This window comes from Salminus brasiliensis, chromosome 4 (assembly GCF_030463535.1).
Source record: "Salminus brasiliensis chromosome 4, fSalBra1.hap2, whole genome shotgun sequence".
NCBI lineage: Eukaryota > Metazoa > Chordata > Actinopteri > Characiformes > Bryconidae > Salminus > Salminus brasiliensis.
This window is the reverse complement of record NC_132881.1, coordinates 20,035,657-20,053,883: the sequence shown is the minus strand read 5'-3', so window position 1 is coordinate 20,053,883 and position 18,227 is coordinate 20,035,657. Positions and strand designations below refer to the sequence as shown.

The window sequence follows — 18,227 nt, the reverse complement described above, 5'->3', positions numbered from 1 at the left end:
TTTGCTTCGTCTCTCCTGTTTCCATTTGCCACCCCTGAAACACCCAGCTTCAGATGCGCTTTGATCTTCTGTACAGCAGCAGGTTTCTTTCTATGAAGCAGCAGTACAGCAGTGAAATGTAGGACATCAGCCTGCCCTAGTGGTTTTCCATCTGCAGACACAAACCCTCTTTTCTCAAACAGGAAGATATTCTGTTAGAGAGGTCACAACATATGAGCTTTCAGAGTAGATGATAAGTGGTTTTATCAAAGTAGCCGGAATGGCTAATCGGGAGATTCGGGAGGATTGCCGATGGGCCAGCTCATGTCAGTCTGCGGCTCTATTTTTCAGTTCTAGTTTCCCCTGCATCCCAAGCTAGGCTTGTGGTTTCATTTGTTCCCTTCTCTTGTGTAGATTCTTAGTTCATTCTGGCTCATCCCCTGTCACTCCCTGCTCCTCCCAGTCCCAGGTTTGTTGTGTTTGCCACTTGGTTTGTCACCTTCTGTTTGTGTTCTAGGTCTGACCATTAGTTTGCTGCACCTTTTTTCTCTGCGCCTTGTTTTGTACATCCTTTATGTTTTAATAAAACCTTGCTTAGTTTCATCTCTGCAAGTGTTCATCCTGCCTTGTATGGCCGCACACGCCATAACACAGAGCATCAGTCGGTGGAGGGCAGGAAGATGCCAGATGGAGCCGAAAAGACCAGGTTTAAAAAAAAAAAAAAGTCATTGGAAGAAGATGACCCCCAGACCCCAGTTGCAGCTGGTAAAGAGAGATATGGAAATACTTTTGCAATACATTGCAATATCAACTCATGTTACTGTACACAGAGATGGAAATTTGATATTTGTTAATTGTTAAGTTGCAGAAACAGTGCACTACTTAGGAGGCTTTTGATGCTGTCGGTAGCATAATAAATATGCATGTAGTGAACCTACTTAAGAGTTTAGTGTAAAATTAACAATAGAGCACCTCTCTGTTGGGAAGAGAAATGCAACTTTATTTTCAAATTAGTTTTATTTCAACTTATTGCTCCTGTACAAAGGTAAACAGTGAGGTAAACAAAGATAAACAGCAAAATAAGAACTCTTCCCCCCTACACACACCAAAAATCCAGAGAAATACAACTTTGTTTCGGTGTCCAAAAATTGTACTTTGTTCACAAAAACAGTAACAGCATGCTGTTTCACCACACAGTGCATCAGGAAAAACTGGGGCTTTAGTTTCGCAACAGTGTAGACCAGTGTCATTAGCAGGAACGCAATAGACTTGTTCACAACCTCTTTGTCTCTAGAGGCAAAGTCCAGAGTCCAACTTGCCAGATAAGTGTTGGAAACATCACTCCTCCATCCATTCAGAAGCAGTTCCTGGAATGGTGTGACAAGAAGCTGCATCCAAAGCTGCAGCCTCTAGGATGAATGGTCTTATGCTGATTTTCGTAGTGCGGGGGCTAGGCAGACTGCAACCTTGAGGCATCCAAACACAGATAGTGCCTCCGGGAGTAAACATCTTATCTTGGCTGGTTGTATGCCCCTTTAGCAGAGAGTAAAGAGGCTTAGCCAGCTTACTAAACCCCTCTATAAAATAATATAAGCCAATCAGGCCTATAAATGATCTTAGGGCTATGACAGATGGCAGGATAGGTAAATTCCTTACCATATCCACCTTGCGCGGGTCTGGCATCCGCATTTACATTTAAGGCATTTAGCAGACGCTCTTATTCAGGTTTACTCAGAAACGTTTACTGTTTACTCAGAAAACATCCTTAGCTAGTTTATATAGGCTAGGATCCAGAAGACACCTCTAAGCTTAGATATACAAAAGCTTTTAAATACAAAAGTTAGTATGAATACCATAATACTCAACACTACACTTTGGACTTTTGAGGAGGTGAGTCTGCATTTGAAATCACCAAACGACCAGTTAGATGCTCGGGGCATTTTTTCCACCACATTGGTTCCAGGACAGAAAAATGTCTGGATGTCTTCAGTGACTCTTAAAGGATGCCGAGCCTAACTCAAAGGACTTGAAGGGATCGCCTTGTGACTATTGCCATCAAGTACAGAGGGGCTTGTCTATTGTAAGTCATCAAGTCAAGAGACTTTGTCATTTCAACTACACTGCTCAAAAAAATAAAGGGAACACTCAAATAACACATCCTAGATCTGTATGAATGAAATATTCTCATTAAATACTTTGTTCTGTACAAAGTTGAATGTGCAGACAACAAAATCACACAAATTATCAATGGAAATCAAAGTTATTAACCAATGGAGGCCTGGATTTGGAGTCACACACAAAATAGTGGAAAAAAAGTGGAAAAACACATTACAGGCTGATCCAACTTTGATGTAATGTCCTTAAAACAGGTCAAATTAAGGCTCAGTATTGTGTGTGGTCTCCATGTGCCTGTATGACCTCCCTACAACGCCACGTCCGTCTCATGCTACCACGAGTGCGAAAGCACCACCAACATTCAAAAGTGATCAAAACATTAGCCAGAAAGCATAGGTACTGAGAAGTGGTCTGTGGTCCCCACCTGCAGAACCACTCCTTTATTGAGTGTGTCTTGCTAATTGTCAATAATTTCCACCTGTTGTCTATTCCATTTGCACAACAGCATGTGAAATTGATTGTCAATCAGTGTTGCTTCCTAAGTGGACAGTTTGATTTCACAGAAGTTTGATTTACTTGGAGTTATATTGTGTTGTTTAAGTGTTGATTTGTAATTATTCATCACCTGCTTCGTTAGTGGCCATTTTAGTGAATAAACACATACATGACTCTCCTGTGTTGCAAAAGAAGCATGGAGAACATTTTCTCTTTCAGCTCCAAAAACGACCCTTCTAGAGCCAAATTAAGTCATCCAAGGCCATGACACTACATCATACTTAATGTCAGGATCTGAAGCTCGCCATAGGTATTGGCCTTTAAGGAAAGGAGCTGGCAGAGGTATTTAAGTGTGAGGACATGTTGACAGCTGTAAAGGCTCAGGGTTTGAAGCTTGAGTCTCAGTTAGAGGAAGCCATAGACCTCCTCTCCTATGCCCAGGTCAACCTAGATTATATGAGAAAGCAACTAGCAAGTACAGAGCAAGAGGTAGCATGAGTTGGCAGTGTCCCAACAGCAGTTGTCAGAAACAAAAGCAGAATAAGCAGAAAATAGAGTGAAGGTAGGAAAGGGTTGGTATTTAAAAGAAAAGACGTTTGAGGATGTCAAAAATGAACAGAGGGGATTGTGCTTCCTCTCCACCATCAGGGGTCGGCAGAGTCTCACCAACCTTAAGATAAGATAAGATAGTCCTTTATTAGAAATTAGCCAACTTACATCCCTTGCCAAACATTATCTTTGGTGTCCCAGCATGTCCATGCACAATAACCAGCAAACAGCAGGGGGATCTAGCATCTTGAGTGTTCGTTAGACATCAGCACATTTTAGAAATCTTTATGTCGGTTCTGAGCCCGACTACATGCACCTTAAGCATGTGAGTTATAGCCGAAGTGAACTTTTTAAGACAAAGGACAGTTTGGCCACAAAAGCAGCAACTATGGACAATATTTTCAGAGCTATGCTGGGCAGACTACGACTCCTCCGGACACCGGCGGAAGAGGAAGCGATGCAAGCAGAGGCAGAACAGGGGGAGGCGAGGCGGCATGCTAGCCAGGCTTAAGGCTAATGCTGACCGACCTCCGACTCCATCTCTTTTCCTGTCCAACATTCTCTGGAAATGTTGGACAGAAATAATGTAAGAAGACATGAAGGATCCAGGACCCCCAGTGAGCAAGCCAATGGTGACAGTGGCAAGGCAAAACTCCCTCAGAGCTGGAGGAAGAAACCTTGGGAGGAACCAAGACTCACAAGGGGGACCCATCCTCCTCTGGTCAGAACTATTTATAAATTATTGATAAAAGTTACCAAACCATCTATACTGTTAAACTGCTCTGTTCATAATTATAACATATTAATCATGGTATAGTATAACTTAATATAGTCATGGCCATGATGGTCAGAGTAATGATAGTTAATAGTGGTAATATTAATAGCTGTAATGTTGTGCTCACCTACAGCGAGGTTTGAACCCAGGCCGCCATGTTAAGTGCAGAGTCCTCAGTCTTAGAGCAGGCAAAACGGAAATGAGAAATAAATCCACCCGCGACTCAAACCCAGGCCGCCTCGTCACGAGACCAACGCTCTGCCGTTTCACCAAAGTGGCAGTTGTTAAAGCGGCTAACAAATTAAACTTAAAAAGGAGTGGATTTAACAAACAAAGACGTCGCGTCTAACGCAAAGAAAAGGCGGAGAACAAACAAAGGACGTGGGGGTGAAAGCCAGACGAGAGGCTGACCTCTGCCCCCAACAGTCGACAAAAGGCTTCCCAGAACTGGCTGGTGAATTGAGGCCCACGGTCTGACATGATGTCTGAGGGGACTCCGTGAACCCGGACCACCTGGTTGAGCACTAGCTCGGCCGTCTCCTTAGCAGTTGGCAGCTTTGGGAGAGCCACAAAGCAGCCAGCCTTGGAGAACTGGTCCACAATGACTAGAATCACAGTGTTGCCACGTGACTGGGGCAACCCAGTGATAAAGTCAAGGGACAGGTGGGACCAAGGATGCGAGGGGACGGCCAACGGAAGTAGTAGACCAGTGGGCCTGGTTCTGGGGTCTTTGCATTGGGAGCACACCAAACACGAGGCTACATGAGCTCGCATGTCTCCTTCCATGCGGGGCCACCAGAATCGCCGCCGCAGAAGCTCAAGCGTGCGTGTAGTCCCTGGGTGTGCTGCCTGGGAGGACGCATGGCCCCACTGAAGCACCCATTGCCTTACAGGCCCGGGTACATAAAGCCGATCCGGGGGGCCACCACCCGGATCAGGCTCAGTAAGGTGAGCTCGCTTGATTGCGATCGGATGGGCGCCACAATCCAGGTTTTGGGGACTATAGTTGTGGGTGTGTTTGATAGATGTTTGATAGTCCCGTTCCGCAGGGGTGAGACGGTGGGAGAAGTAGGCACGGGGTGCAGCTTCTGGCCAGGGCCAGACCACTGGGAGAGGACAGCACCTACGCCTACCTCAGAGGCATCCACCTTTACTAGGAACTTTGCCCGCTCTAGACTAAATGGCTCTGCTGGGTCCATGTTTTGGCTGGATCTTTCTGTAATGTGGTGTTCACCTACAGTGGGGTTTGAACCCAGGCCGCCGTGTTGGTGGGCCGGTACGCTACTGAGTGAGCTATCATGATCACATGACCAACGGCCCCAAGTGCAGAGTCTTAATCTTAGATCAGGCAAAACGGAAATGAGAAATAAATCCACCCAGGACTCGAACCCAGGCCGCCTCGTTGCGAGACCGGCGCTCTGCCGCAGTTATGAAAGTGGCCAACAAATGAAAGTTAAAAACAATGGTGGATTTAACAAACAAATAAGACGTCGTGTCTAACGTGAAGAAAAAGCAGGAAACAAACAAAGGACGCCATGGGAGAACGCTGGCTGTCTCTTTAAACTTGAGAAACAATGAAACTAAGGGCAAAAGGATCTCCCAAATGAAACAAGAGAACTGGGGAGTTATAGGGAAGGCAGACACTCCTGCCTTCCTCTGCTTACCGATTATATGTGTGCAAACACACACACACACACAGACACACACACCAGGGCAGGCAGACACTCCTGCCTTCCTCTGCTTACCGATTGTATGTGTGCAAACACGCATACACACACACAGACACACACACTGCACAGACACAAGGAACTTGAGGGGAAACTTGGGGTTCACACAGAGGGAAACAAACTAGGGAGAAACACATGAAGGAGAGTGACACCCACTCAGCCTTCGGCTTGAGACTATGGCTGACACGCACTCAACCAGAGGCAAAAGATCCAGCAATGGGGCAACTGGATCTGTGTGCCTATGTAGCCTACTGCCCAGGTGTAGTGAATTAGGCTCAATTACTGGCTGGCGTGACTGGTGGCAGGAAGAGGCCTTGCCCTAGAGCTACCCCTTACAATAGTCAAGTCAAGTCAGATGTATTTGTATAGCGCTTTTTACAACTGTTGTCGTCACAAAGCAGCTTTACATGAATTGTGATTAATAAAAGACAGAGACAAAGAAGAAAGAAGAAAATAATGTAAAACATGATGGATCAAAGACCCCCAGTGAGCAAGCCAACGGCAACAGTGGCAAGGAAAAACTCCCTCAGAGCTGGAGGAAGAAACCTTGGGAGGAACCAAGACTCACAAAGGGGACCCATCCTCCTCTGGTCACAAATATTTAAACATTAATGATAAAAATTACCAAACCAGGTATAACAGATAGTTAAAAATGGTTTTAACATGGTCACTAAACAGGTAGCAGTGGTAGGCGGGTGAGCCGCTGGTCTGCTATGGGTGGTGGTGGGTGGGGGGCCTGCTGGTTGGACCGATAGGTGGCAGCTGGTTTGACGCAGGTAGAGGGGACCTCAGCGGGCAATCTTCCAGCAGGTCGGGCTGGGTGGCCGTTTACTCAGAGAAGGTAAAAAGAGAGGGTTCGTTCTGAGAGGAATTTTATGGAGAGCAGAGAATGTTGGGCAGTATCAGATTGTGTCTGACGACTCCGGCAGGTCTGACTATAACAGCCTAATTTAAAAGGAGAGAACCAGAAGGTAACAGACATGGGAGCACCCTGAAAACGCCTGCATCTATCTGCTCCACCGTCAACAAACCTGAGTGATCGCGTGTAAGCAGCGAGACGACAGCTCCAGCATGTCAGTGTACTACAATTCCCTGTGTCCGCGAACCCCTGGACCGGCAACCTTTATCTAAAAAACATTGTTTACCAAAAGCTAAACTAAACAGATGAGTTTTCAGCTTGGATTTAAAGACTGAGACTGAGTCCCGAACATTATCTGGAAGGTTATTCCAGAGTTGGGGGGCTTTATAAGAAAAGGCTCTTACCCTTGCTGAGGTTTTCTGAATCTTGATGGTTCATAATATGTAACAAGATCTCGCAGGTACTCAGGAGCGAGGCCATGTAGGGCTTTGTATGTTCATAGAAGTATTTTGTAGTCAATACAGAATTTAACTGGGAGCCTGTCAGGCCACCGCCCACAGGTCCAAATAAGGACTTCCTGTTTGTTTGAGTTGATTCGTGTTCATTTGTGTTCATGTGTGTTCGGTTCACGTTCATTTGTGTTGATTCATGGTTCATGTGTTTCACCTGGGACTGGGGGTACTTAAGGAGCTTCAACCCCTTGATTCTCTGCCAAGAATTGACTCATCTGGAATCTTTAGTTCTGAGGTTTGTCACGCGTTACCGGCATGTTCAGGTCAGCTCTAGTTCTCGATTCACGTTCAGGAGTTGTAAGGGGTAGCTCCAGGGCAAGGCCTCCTCCTGCCACCAGGGGGAGGCCCCGAGTCACCCCAGCCAGTGATTGAGCCCAATTCCCTACACCTGGGCAGTAGGCTATATAGGCACACAGATCCAGTTGCCCTGCTGCTGGATCTTTTGACTCTGGTGGTGTGTGTGTCTGTGTGTCAGTCTGTGGTTCTCGAGTGGAAGGCTGAGTGTGTGTCACTCCCCTTCATGTGTCTCTCCCGAGTCTGTCTCCCTGTGTCTGTGCAGTGTGTGTCATGTAGCAGAGGAAGGCAGGAGTGTCTGTCTTCCCTGGTGTGTGTGCCCGTGTGTGTGTGTGTGTGTATGTGTGTGTGTGTGTTTGCACACATACACTCGTTTTACAGAGGAAGGCAGGAGTGTCTGCCTTCCCTGTAACTTCTCATTTTTCTGGGTTCCTTTGGGAGATCCTTTTTGCCCTTAGTTGTATTTCCCTCTAGTGTTAAAAAGGTAGCCAGCTCTCCCCTGGCGTCCTTTGTTTGTTTCCCGCCTTTTGTTTCGCATAAGACGCGACGTCGCCTAGTTTATTAAACTCACCCCTTTTTAAGTTTCATTTGTTGGTGAAGTGGCAGAGCGTCAGTCTTGTGACGCGGCAGCCTGGGTTCGAGTCCCGAGTGGCTTTATTTATCATTTCTGTTTTACCTGCTCTAAGATTGAAAGACTCTGCACTTGGGCACGTTGGTCACGTGATTGTGGTAGCTCACTCAGTAGCGCGCCGGCCCGCCAACACGGCGGCCTGGGTTCAAACCCCGCTGTAAGTGAGCACCACATTACAGGAGTAGGTTCTAACGTTAACTCTTGTGGCAAGCAAGGCACGCTTGCTTCCTGTTGTGGCAGCGCGCTCCATATTCAGGTTAGGTCAGCCTTGTCGTTTGGTCCAGCAGCTGGTTCCTCAGCTCCCCTCTTTTGTTTATTAGAGTTTGGCTCTAGCCTCTGTTTACATTAAAGCCCCTTCGCCCAGGCTCTGCCTGTAGGTTTAAGTTCAGGTTCCCTTTTGGTTTTCCCCTTTGTATCTAGCTTAGCTCCCGACTCCTCCCAGTCCCTGGTTTGTTGTGTTCGCCATTTTGGTTGTCACGTTCAGGTTTTGTTTCTGGTTTAACCCATAGTTGCTGCTCACGTTTTTCATACCCCTTGTGTTTATGTTCATTTTGGTTAATAAACCCTCTTGCTTTGATCTCCATCTCTGCGAGTGTTCATCCCTCTTGGTCTGGCCGTACACGCCATGACAGAGCCAATGAATTGCTGATAGAACTGGTCTGATATGGTCGAATTTTCTAGTTTTAGTAAGGACCATGGCTGCAGCATTTTCAACTAGTTGAAGTTTAATGAGTTTCCTGCTTGAACAACCTGACAAAAGTGCATTACAGTAATCTAGCCTTGAGGTAATAAGTGTGTACTAGCTTTTCTGCATCCTGTACAGATAAGGATTTAGTATTTTTAGTCAATGTTGAAAGGCTGTCCCACTAAGGCTGTCCTACTAATATTAGCTATATGTTGCTCAAATGATAGATCTGAATCGAATATGATGCCAACATTTTTAGCTGATGGACCAGGAATAACGGAAAAATCAGCCAAGTCAAACATTAAGTCTGAAAGTTTATTTCTAGTGCCTTCTGGACCTAAAAGGAGAACCACGGTTTTGTTACTGGTGGTTGGTGTGGCGCAACAAATAACAGCACTACCTGCCAGTGAGCTACCACATCATGTTGGAGACTGGGGTGACTATGCTGCGCTACACCAATAAGAGTCCTTGGGCGAGACTCCTAACACTACATTGGCCCACGTCTGTAATATGAGTCACCTTGTAAATCGCTCTGGATAAGAGCGTCTGCTAAATGCCGTAAATGTAAATGTTACTGTTAAGAAGAAGGAAGTTATGTGACAGCCAGAGTTTTATATCCTCAAGACTATATCTAGGGTATGATTACAGTAATGTGTGGGTATAGTTATGTTTTGTATGATGCCGACAGAATCTAAGAGTGATGCAAATGCCTCTGGTAATGGATCGTCTGCTTTTTCAAAATTAATATTAAAGTCTCCTACTATTATAACTGTCGCTGCACACTGCCAAGTCTGCAGCAAAATCACTCAATTCTTTTAAATATTCAGAGGCCTGTAAATATTAATTAGTGTGAATGCATTCTTATTTGTGGCTGGATTTGATATATTAATGTAGAGAATCTTGTCGAGTCAGGTGTGGCAGTGAGAATACAGGGAAACACTTGCAGGGTTGCATTGGCAAGGATTTAATCAACAGCACACAAGGAAACAATGTAATAAGAACAGCCTAATCAGAGGTATAGCAATCTATGGGTCATAACTTGAAAACAACAAACAGAACTTGACGTAAGACACCTGGGAGTGCTCTGAATAGTATAAAAGGATTACATGAACTGAGCAGACACAGACTAAGGGGCAGTGACAGGGGCACAACAGAAGACAAAAACACAAACACAACTTAAACAGCGAAGCAGGGCTTCAGACCAAAACAAAACCAAACGATGAACCAAGAACTACAAAGCAAGGCTTCGGAACAAAAGACAACACAAGAATCATAGAAACAGTAGCAAGCAAACAGGACCTAAATAACAGGGCAAACAAGGAAACGTGAACAACAGTAGTCAGACCATACAAGAGATATCAAGATCTGTGTACTTCCCCTTTGAGCAGACCGTAGAACCATGTTCGCTGTTCGATTGATGAAGTAAGCCGGCCACAGTCTGGGGATCACCCCGGGGGAGAGCCAGACAACGCAGACCTGACAAATCTCAAAAGAAGTGATGATACAGTGTTTTTGAATAATATTAAGTGTATTCTGGTGAATTATGCATACTCCTCCTCCTCTGCCTCATAATCTAGGTACATAATTATAACCTGCGGGGGTGGCTTTATTTAGTGCTAAATATTGATCAGCTCTAATTGGCAGAAAACATCTAATTTCTGATCACTTATAATTTCATTTACAATGACTGCTTTTAAAGTTAATGATCTAATATTAAGTAGACCGAGCTTTAGGTCTGAGGTGATGCTGTTATCGTTTGAATGCAAGAATTTAACAAATAAAATAAATAAATTATTAAAACGACCCTCTCATGTACCACGACATGTTTTCTGTTATATTCACGTGTGTTTCATTTACGTTCATTGTATGTTTTGATTTGGTTCACCTGAGAGCTGGGGTATTTAGGGAGCGAACGCTAAGCCTAAGCCGACCTGGAGGGTTGGCATTTTGTTTGTGATATCCTTGGTCTAGTTTTGGTCTTCACAAGGACGTCTGAGAGAGTTCGTCATGTTCATGTGCATATCGCTTCTCTGGTTGCTACGTGGTCGCCTTGAGGGTTAGGCGACTGATCCCTAAGCTCCTGTTCATGTCAAGTAAGTTTAGTTGCGCCTAAGACGAGCGCGGGTATTCGTTGGTTTCGTTTACGGGCACTGCCAGCGTTATTTGTTCTAGCCTTACCTCCCTGTTTATTTTCCCCATCACGCCTAGCTCACTGGCTACTAACCAGCCTCAGGTGGCTTTCTTGAGTTGCCCATGTTCATTTGTCATGTTTGTTTTATTTAATCATTATCCCTTGTGTTATTGCTGCATTCTTGTGTTTACCCCTGTTTGGTTCATTAAAGTCTTGCATCGCACCGTCCCTGTGAGTGTTCACCCGTCATTGATCTAGCCAGTCATGACAACCTACAAAACAAAACAAAAAGTAAAACAATACCACAAGAGCACTAGGGAAACTGAATAATAAATGAATGAAGACACAGTGTGAGCATATTATTTAGACAGATGTTTTCATATTAAAAAATGAAGTCACTATTTTTTTAGAGGCTATTGGATGTTATATAAAAAGACAAATCATCCTTGATTGCCTTGTTTTCATCACATGACCGGAAAGTAACCTCCTGATCACTGTTCTCACAGATGCCTTTGTTGGGGGAGTGATTGGCCTGCTGTTCGCTTATATCTGCTACCGTCAGCACTACCCACCTTTCCTTCACACAGACTGCCACTTGCCTTACGCCAGCCTGGCACTGAGTGTCACCCAGCATGTGCCAGTCACCCAGGAACAGTCTCAGCCTACAGACAATGCCACCAGCCTGCCTCTGGAGGGTATGACCGAGGGACCCGTATGACTAACTGAGACACCCGCTGCCCCACAGCCCCCTCTCCAGCACCACATACTTTATATAACCCACACAGACTGAAAAACTCTTCAACATTCCAGTGGGTTGTACCATTTCCTGTTTGCTTTCACCTGTTGTCTCTGCTCTCTTTTTCTTATTTTTGCGTACAATTGGCCCATTTGGTCCTGATCCAGTAACTCTTTTAAGACTTTATTTAGACGCTGGGTGTATGCATTGATGATGAATATAAGATATTGCAGTGCAGAAGCAAGATGAGAGAGATAGAAAGTGATTGAAAGGACATTGCAGTGGGGGCCAGTTGCAAACAGCTGAAAAAGTTTAACTTTTATGTTGCTCTAAGGCTCTCTATATTTCTATATCTCTATGTTACTCTAATTCTGCTATATGTCAGTCAGTAGGAGACGTCTTAGGTGGGTGCATTGGCCTTCATGTTGAGGTGGGTTAGGACCACAGACATTTTCTTTCCACAAACAATAACTTTCCACATACAAGCTTTCATGATTTCTGATCATGTGGTGAAAAACATATCCAACCACAAACAAGCATGTGTATATTTGATGGATACCAAAATGTCCTTGTGAATGTGGACTAAGAAGTGTGAAACAAAATGACTAATAATAGCACAAAACAAAGGGATAGTACATTTAGGAATGTTCAAGAAAATGTATTGTATGTAGGTCAGTGAGAAAGGCACTTTGGTTCACCCAACAACATGCTAATGAATGCTTTCAGAGTCTTTAAAAATCATGAAGGTGTCCTTTAACTCCCTTTTTCTTCAGGACAGAGCTTTTCGCTTCCTTTTCATTTTCATTAATGATCAGTTCCTGAAGCTTTTCTCTTAATTATCTTTCCTTTTTTCCCTTTCAGTGAATTGTCCAATCCATGCCATTTCTACAAATGCTCCATAGCTGTTGTGAGGTTAGGCAAGCCTTACATGATGCTGTCAAAAATCCAATTCAGCCTAATGAGAAACTGTAATGCACAAATGAAATTATATTGCTTTTAAATCATTTTGTATATGTAGCAACTCAATAAGGCAAAATAAATACATTAAGATGAAACGTTTTTGGCAGCGTTCTGTCAAGCTTTTAGGTTGTCAAGTTTTAGGCTTGAGATGAGTCAATAATACTTTAGGAATATTTTTTTTTTAGTGTGGTCCTGCTAATGATATAAACCAGAGGAATATTCACTGAATGGTTTGACTCATGAAACTTGGTGAGGTGATGTGTCAAAGTTGCTTAAATTAGAAATAGATTTTCACATATTTTCTCAAATAACAGTAGTCAGTGACAACAGGGGTGCAGGTGCTTCCTTCAAGACATGGAAAGCCAACCAACCACATCTTTTCAAACTGCAGCTTACTGGGAGAGGGAGGGCCATCTTACATGTTATGTTGCTCAGAAACCATCCAATTAATTTATTTTAGTGAAAGGCAGCACTGCCAAGCGACAAGCAGCAATGTCCAGCTCTGTCCAACAAATAAGTAACAACAAACAGAAATGATCTTACAACCCTTGGAATATGATACGTTGACATTTGTTTATATCAAAAATAGACAGAAAGATGATCACAGCCACCAAAGCGGCATGTAAGTTTAATCTGCTATATGGAGTTTTGTTTATGTTTTGGGATCATAATAAAAAGGGTGCACGTATTTGTCACTGTACAGTGTGGACTGTACAGCGAAATGTGTCCTCCGCATTTAACCCATCTGGTAGTGAACACACACTCACACACACACACATGTGTTAGGGGCAGTGAGTATACACACACACCCAGAGCGGTGGGCAGCCAACTCCAGCGCCCGGGGAGCAGAGAGGGTAAAGGGCCTTGCTCAAGGTGTGTTTGAAGAATATATGTTAATATCCTTGTAAAATGAAAGCTTATCTTCATTTTGAATTAATTGGCAGGCTAATATTTTTGGTCATTGAAATACATTTAGAGACTTATTTTAGCCAATATTCTAACTATTCCTTTAGCCAAAGAAATAAACAAGAATAATGTTATTTTCCCCCTCCTGCAAAGTAAGTCAGTCTGTATGGCTCATGTAATACTCATGGAACCTTTATTTATGCATCTCTTGCTTGCCCGTGCTTGCAACTACAATCATGGCTATGGGACAGATCAGATTCTACAGTACATTCTCCTTGGTGCTGCATAGAACGTTTTTAAAATGTTTTTTTAAAGAACCATGTACGTGATCCACCACCGCTCTATTTATTTTGCATGTTAATTTCTAATGCAGTGCTTTCTCATGCCTCCTTCTACATACCCTTGACTTGAAACTGCATTTCTACCTTTTCCCTGTTATCCTTAATTCTTCTTTCACAAATTGTCTGACACAGTATCTGTTTTCAAAACTGTGCCCTAATCAATATATAGTGCACTTTTTACTCATTATCCTTTGCGTTGTTTGGTTTGAAGGTTTGCACACAGCTTATCTGACAAAGACCTATGTTTAGACTAGGGCTGCACAGTATTGTTTTAGCATTGTCATCACACTGTGCCAGTAGTCACATTGCAGTATATTAAATCAAACGTCATGCTTTTTGCTTCTTGATACAAAAGGAAATTTCCCTTTGTTTTCATGATATATCTACTAGAGGCAGATTTCAAGTAAAAATATTTGTATTTTTTTACAATGCAATATAAATAAATATATATGCTGCAATGTCAGTTTTTCCCAATATTGTGCAGCCCATTCTGTTGAGCTCACACACGTAACATGTCAAACTGTTCCCTATAATAGTGCTCAACATAGTGACTTCTTTTAAATTTTAATGCAGATTACAGCTAATTGAGAGGTGATCAATAGCATGCAGGTGGTATATGTGTGTGTGTGTGTGTGTGTGTGTGTGTGTGTGTGTAAACTCCAACCTTAAGCAGAATTCATTTTTATTATTAGTTGTTATTACATACATCTCATTATGAGTTATTATGAGATGTTGCCAATAAACACATTAAAGCTGAACTGAAAAGGGAGCCCCCTCCTGAGATAATGCACTTACTTTGCCACAAGTGTGTTGCCTCGGCTGTTTACGGCTGCAGCCTGCTGTAATCATGACACTAATAGGATAATTCATTAAGATGCCAGAAGCACTTATGTCTTAATAGGGTTTACTAGGGTTGATTGTATGCAAAGGAGAGCTGCATTAATATGGTTTAGACTGTGAAATTTTCAAGAATATTTTACATACAGATTTTTACAGTATTGGTACTGAATTCCATACTTTGTTACATTTGTCCACATTCAGAGACAAGCTGTTGGTTCTGCACCAGTCCATTAGCTGCTGCACCTCCTCTCTGTATGCTCTCTTTGTTCTTGGTGATGAGGCATATCATCCGCAGATTTCCACATATCCATGTTGTACTTCACAGCACAGTTGTAAGTCAGCAGAGTGAACAGCAGTAGGCTTAGCACACAGCCCTGGGGGGCACTGGTACTCAGTAAGGTGTACACATCTGATGAGCGGTCTGTATGCTGGGATGAGCATTACAGAGCCGTGGTAAAAGAAACCAACCATGGCTCTGTAACGCTCATCCCAGCATACAAAAACGGACAAGAAGCAGGTTCAGAACGCACCAAAAAAAAAGCTTGGTTTAAAAGCATATTGAGCTTGGAATAACACTTCAAAACATCATGCAGTGCACTGTTCTCTACTACGATTCCCAGAACAACCACCCTCTGTGACTTAAGCTTAAGCTAAGGAAAAGTTTGTAAATATTAAGCTGTTTGCTTTTATCTCCAATGTGTTATCCTAAGATACTGTAACTGTTCAGAGTGACTGTAAGACAAAGAGTCTATTAAAAGGATTCAATCCCTTGAATATTTCCCCTTTTACTGCATTTATAAATTTAGTCATGGTCAATATAAATTCTTGATAAGAATTTACAAAGAAAATCTCCTTAAAACAGATTTCTAGAAAGAAATGCAAATTAAATAATAATATATAGTGGAAACTGTGCAGTGTTTAGTGTCTGTCAAATATAGCATCTAGTCTGATGGTCAAAAAGCTCAATTTTGGTCTCACAGACCAAAGAACCTCATTCCAGCTGACCTTGGAGTCTCCCATATGCCTTGGGACATATTTTAGTCTGGATTTAATAGTAGCTTTTTTTCAACAGTGACTTTGACTTTGCCACTCTCCCTTCAGGCTTTGAGTAGTGAAGAATCCGAGCAATAGTATACAGAGTCTCTCCCATATCAGCTGCTGAAGCTTTTAACTTCTTCAGCGTAGTCATAATTTTAAGGCCTAAACAAAACATTTTGCTGCACATTACAGCAACATTGCAGCATACAACAGAGAAGATTCTTTTGATGATGTACAGTCCTTGGCAACTTGCTCTGTCATATTGTGGTTGCATCATGCATCTTCTCTATTTATGTTTTTTTAAATGACAATATACACACAATAGTAGGTTATCCATATATACAACCCCATTAACACTTGTTACTTGTTAATAGGTTTACTTACATAGTTTAGAAAACTGTAATTACTATTTCCTTTAACACATTGTGGTGGGGAGAAATGTTTTTAATGCATTTTTATGTTTGAAAACATTTAGAATGGTTCAATGGTATAGGTGATCCCATTGAATATATGTTGGTATAAGAGAGGTGTGGGCTAGGTCAGTTCATTGACAATATTTATAACTCATTTAATTAATGTATTAGTATAGTGTTCTTTACAAGCATGATCAGCTTTACATTAATCCTGGAGCAAGCCAATAGAAACAATATTTAAAGAATAAGCATCACCAAAAATGGCTAACAATAGACAGTAACCATTAGTCACATTATTACAATTAAGATAAGGCTAATTAGTAAGATTCAACAATAGTATTTTTAGGGCTGCTGCCTGAATGTTGATATTCATCTTAACTGAAGAGAGTATTGGAATGGTTGATAAACTAGATAAGGTTTTGCATAATATACATATGTCATACATATGTGGATTTTTAAAAGATTTTTATTTTGACTGTTAATGTGGACAAAATCTGCACTAAAGTATATTGTCAGTAGATGTTCTGATAACCAGATTAAAGAAAGGAATAAAATAAACATATAGTCAAATCTTTATATTAAACAGCCAAATTTGATTTGACAGCTAAAGTACATGTTGAGTACAGCTCTGGTATTTTTTACCAGTTTTTACAGCTCAAGTATTATGACTGGACTGGACTGACTGGACTTTACCGTGTCTTTCTAGAATGAGAAATAGCCTTATGGCTACTAAAAAACGCTCTTGTGCACACAACCATCTGTAATAGTAGAAAAATGCATGTTTGGAGATGACCATTATCAAAGGTCTTTCTACCGTGTTGACTAGCCAGGCAATATGCTGGCTTTGGTGCTTAACATCTCTCCCTGATTCTTTTTTCTCAATGTTCACTACCATTTAGAGACCTTTCACAGGCTGCTCAGGTCCTGACTGCTGTTAAAAAATACCTTCTTCTAATTCTGATGTCTTGATGTTTTATTCTTTACGAGTACTGCTTGCAGAAAAAAATGTTGTGAAGGTAAACTCTTGGTATTGAAAAGGTAATTGGAAGACTCCTTGCTTGCCTTAACCCAAATGGGCATGTCTCTGACATTGGGAACCGTGTTTTCTGACTCTCCAGTAATAAAAATGAATGAATACAGCTTCTTAATTTTTCCATAATGTAAACTTTTTGGGTTATACAGAAGTCTTATTTTGTACTTGCACATTTATATGACCTAGACAGAAACTTGTTTTGCATTACTTGTTTTTATTTAATTGTTCCATGTCTACTTTTTCGTTTTTAAAGCAAAATGTTGCACAGTTTATAGGATAGGAAAGTAAACGATAAAAAAGAGAATTATTGCTTTCGAGCATCACATGGCATGCCAATTCTAGTTGTGAAAAGATACCATTTTGTATGGAGATGCATGTCCTGGCCTTGAAAAGTCATGTTTTTATTGATTATATTGTATATGTACAAATATCCTAACAGTGAGCCGTCTAAGAATCAAAACACAAAATCTGTGATTAAAGAAAAAGATTCATGACTAGATGGATGTTTTATTGAGTATAGGTAAGCTGCTAATGAACATTGAGATCTTAGTGTCTTATAGCTTGTTAAAAAGATGATTGCGCAGTTCTATTTGGTTATGTGGATTGATTACACAGAAACTCTCTGTTTAGTGTGACACCCATGCTAACAGGCCAAGCTGGTCCTGTTATGCCTATTATGCTACTGTTTGTTTTCAGTGAAGGTTTGTGTTGTGTTGTTATGCATCAACCTGCACTTATGTAAAAAGAGTTTTCAATAAATTATGATATGCTTAATACTGTTGCTTTTTTCTGTCTTGTCTATTTTGTGTAATTTTAGATAGATACAGTTGTACATGAAGGTTTGGGCTCTGTAGCGAACATAAATGATCAAACATAAAACAAACTATTATTTATTATGTTAAATAATAGTTATTATTATGTTGTATATGTTTACATATATGTGACCTGTGCACCTTACAGAGTCAGGACTAAGTAAAAATCCCCTTTGGCAGACATCACATCCTGCAAACATTTTATAGCATTTAAGATTTGTAGGTTTACAAATGTTGTAAGGTTAATTGCGAGTGTGAGCGCCTCAGGTAGTATTATTTTCAGGTAGTCCAGTTTGAGGTGTATTTTAGATCATTATCCTGTTGTAGGAGCCATCTTCTTTTTTAGTCGTTTCACCGATGGTTTGACATTTCCATCTAGGCTTTGCTTGTATTTTG

General features: G+C 41.8%; 1 protein-coding gene across 2 annotated transcripts in view; it reads left to right on the top strand.

The window, feature by feature from the left end:
• plpp4 (phospholipid phosphatase 4) overlaps positions 1-18,227 on the top strand; it is a 114,356-nt gene that overhangs the window by 93,784 nt on the left and 2,345 nt on the right. Inside the window, exon 7 of one of the 2 annotated variants that reach the window (XM_072677531.1) lies at positions 11,259-17,726. The exons of the other annotated variant lie outside the window; for it this stretch is intronic. Coding sequence (XP_072533632.1) covers positions 11,259-11,470 — 212 coding nt within the window. The 3' untranslated portion in view covers positions 11,471-17,726. Of the gene's footprint in view, positions 1-11,258; positions 17,727-18,227 lie in introns of those variants that run through there. 2 annotated transcript variants of the gene reach the window in all.